Here is a 3,591-nt window from a genome sequence, read left to right on the forward strand (position 1 = left end):
AAATTGTACATAAATGGGTAGATTTGTCTAACAACGAAACCACAGATAGTCTTTTTGGAATGATCAAGAACTTGTATTATCATTTCGGAACACCATCAGCATACCTTACGCTTAATCGTTATAAACGCTTTGATTATTCATTCATTCAATACCAATCGCATGTCCGATTTCTAACTCCTATCCCCAGCATAAAAATGAAACTTTGGGCAGTACTTTTCCCCTTCAAGTTTACCTTATGGATATTTATTATTGTATTCACTCTTCTTAATTCCATTATATTAAAATTATTCTCTACATTTCGTTTTTACTTATTGAAATTAAAATCACGATCTCCCTATCTGAATTACGTTTATTGTTTACTTTACTCAGTGAGTATATCTGTTGGGTTTTCTATCCCAAATATGGGTGAATCAGGCTTGAATCATTTAACACTTTGGATGTTCATGATTTCGACTCTTTTGATAACAGCGTACAATTGCAATCTTGTGTCGTATTTGACATTTCCTTTATATGAGTCTCCCATTGATACTTTGGAGCAATTAGTACAATCTGGCATTAAGTGGGGATCGGAATATGAAAAGAGTTTTTTTAGCAGTCCTCTAAAGGCGTCAGGAAATCCTCTTGTTCATGTGATAATGAACCGATATTTACCAACTCAGGATCCTGAAGAATTGAATCACTTAGTACTACGGAAACAAATCGCAATCCCTGTTGATTATCATCTTTCTGGTTATATGTGTGGCTTAACGTGTCTAGAGCCCCGTGAATTGAAAATGTTACGTTTCATGAAAGAGAGTGCAATAACGTTTTATACTGGAATATTATTTCATAAGAACTCTCCGCTTGTGGAAACTTTTAACTCATTTCTTATGAATGTCTTTGAATCAGGAATAATTGTCTTTTGGGCAAGAGAACTAAATATTACATTCCAAGAAGATTTTGAACACGATCAGAAAGAAGAAGTTCGTCCATTGACAGTTGATGATATTTCTGGATCATTTGTGATACTAATGATTGGGTTTGCTGCTACATTAATTGTTTTCGCATTGGAAATATTTTCCTTTAAAAGACAATTATTCTTCAACTTCTTTCGAAACAGAATAGTAATATTTAAGCCAAGCCAACGAGAGTAAACCTTAATCTATATGAACTGAGTTGGACAAACAAGTAGATTTTTTTGTTTGTAACTGAATTACACTGTTGTTATATAACATTTTAAAACAGAAATACGAAGATGATAATACCCAATGTATATGGGTATATATAGGCTTTTTATGTTGTGCATGTTAGACAAGCGCTGCTGTAAATATCATTGTATGACTATATGTGTTATTTTATAAGAAATGGAAGCTAAATTTAACATTGAAAATAGTAAAAATGCTGTTTCAAGTAAAAATAATATTCAGGTGCTACCTAACCAAAACCTAACTCACGGTAAACAACTTACAACGTGTCTATACTCTAGATTTTAATATTTACAGTATAATATTTATAGTGCAAATATAGCTTTTCATTCCGCAACGTCTTAACTATTGATAGAAAATACTTTCACTGTATAAGATAAGGAACAATTTTATTGGCTTAATGTAAAACACAAGTGCAAGTAGAAGTAGTTTGTTTTAAACAGAAACAAATAGTGAAGAAGAAAAAAGTTGTTTGAGGAGTAACATCTGGGAAAATTAGTTTCCAAATAAATACAGCTGGTTTGAAATAATATCATATCTTCTTTAGTGTTGCTGAATTAAAATGAAATGTTCTAGAAAGTGTTATTAAACCTAGCATAATCACTAAGAAATAAGGTACAACCTCTGAAAACTACGTAAGGAGTGATGTATACGCGTATGCTTATGTTTTATGATTCAGTAAATTTTATTAAAGAATTTGAATGTATCGAAATAATATTTCAAACTTAAATGAACGATTTCTTCAATTTGTTCGAATACTTTTCAACTGTTTGATGTTCGTTTGTAAGTTATTGACAACCAACATTACAATTATGAATATTTATGAGCTGATATCCAAATACAACTGAGTTTACGAGCATGTTAAATGTAATCAAGCCTTTTCTACTAACATTTACTACATATGTAAATAAAAATAATTTTCTCTATCTCATAGCAAAATGTTGTATGTTAACACAACTGATCTCAAGTGACAAACGGAAGCATGACATTACTAATCAGAAATCATGAAAGTTAACATTGGAATTTACCTTTGCAGAAAAAAACAAGAGAAATACTATTTGCGAACCAATAATTTGTCTCTGATTTTTCAACTTGCTACTAGAAAGTTTTTCTTCGAGTAATGTTCACATAGATGTTCAATATGTGAGACATTGACTCTTAAGCTTAGTTTTCATAGAAACATGTATTAGCTGAAATAAACAAAAGACAACTTTTTGACACTCACTGTTGAAAACAGTTAACATGCGACAATTAATAGTATTGATATCTAGTACTTAAAGTTATCACATATAAGTTTGACATTAGAGTATAACAAGTTAAAAATCATGTATAAGTAATTTTCAAAACTGCAGTACAACGTTTTAAAATTTCTGTTTCCTCCAAAATCACTCAGATGTTACGAGATTTAAAAATGTATCCAAAGGAAAAGCAAGTATGAAACATCAGAGGAACATATGTCACGGAAGTTACAACTAGAACGTGGCACTCGTTGAGTTTTTTCTTTGTTGAACTTATTGTAAAATATTTCAAAAATAGTATTAATGCTAAAAAAAGATTGTGGAAACTTCAGTCTTATTTAACTTATTTACAAAATTGACGATGGTGATAGGAATAATATTAATTATAGAATGAGAACTAACTAACTCTATGGCCTATGGAACCCGGAGGTTCAATGCCGCGTTCACAAAAGCTCTCCACTGACTTCTATCCTTAGCTAATTGCATCCAGTTTTTACTTTGTACTCCTATCTCTGCAAGATCCATCTTAATGTTGTTCTCCCATCTGCGCCTAGGTCTTCCTAATGGTCGTTTTCCGATTGGTCTTCCAGTCAAGACTTTGAAAGCGTTTCTACTTTCTTCCATTCTAGCTATATGACCCGCCCACCTAAGCCTCCTAGACTTGACGACCCTAACAATGTTGGGTAGACCATATAAATTATGTAGTTCCTTGTTATGAAGTTTCTCCCATTCCCCATTTCCGTTCCTCTTGGGTCCGAATATTCGTCTCAGGATCTTGTTCTCAAATACTTTCAGTCTATGTTCTTCCCTCAGAGTAAGTGACCATGCTTCGCAGCCATATAGAACAACAGGCATAATTATCGTTTTGTATGTTTTAAGCTTCAAATTCCTCGACAGAATTCGCGACGACAAGAGGTTTTGAACCGAATAGTAACAAGAATTCCCTGCTTTTAGTCGACATTTAATTTCTTCGTGAATATGATTTTCATCTGTTAATATTGATCCTAGATATTTGAAACTATCCACTTTATCAAAAGTATTATTTAATATTTTAACGCATCCATAATTTGCTGTTGAAAGTTATAGAATGAGAAACATTTATTAAAATATAGGACAGCATACAATACTTCATTGATATGACGTGACTAGATAAAGTGATAATGCTCTGT

At 32.0% G+C, this 3,591-nt stretch overlaps 1 protein-coding gene across 1 annotated transcript; it reads left to right on the forward strand.

Annotated features, from left to right (window-relative positions):
- The first annotated feature begins 401 nt into the window (after positions 1-401).
- LOC145661897 (ionotropic receptor 93a-like) lies at positions 402-1,133 on the forward strand. The gene has a single exon (XM_081727239.1). The coding sequence runs from the start codon at positions 402-404 to the stop codon at positions 1,131-1,133; it is 732 nt and encodes a 243-aa protein (XP_081583365.1).
- The last annotated feature ends 2,458 nt before the right edge of the window (positions 1,134-3,591 follow it).

The sequence above is a fragment of the Thermobia domestica genome, chromosome 10 (assembly GCF_964235325.1).
Source record: "Thermobia domestica chromosome 10, izTheDome1.hap1.1, whole genome shotgun sequence".
In the NCBI taxonomy this organism is placed as follows: domain Eukaryota; kingdom Metazoa; phylum Arthropoda; class Insecta; order Zygentoma; family Lepismatidae; genus Thermobia; species Thermobia domestica.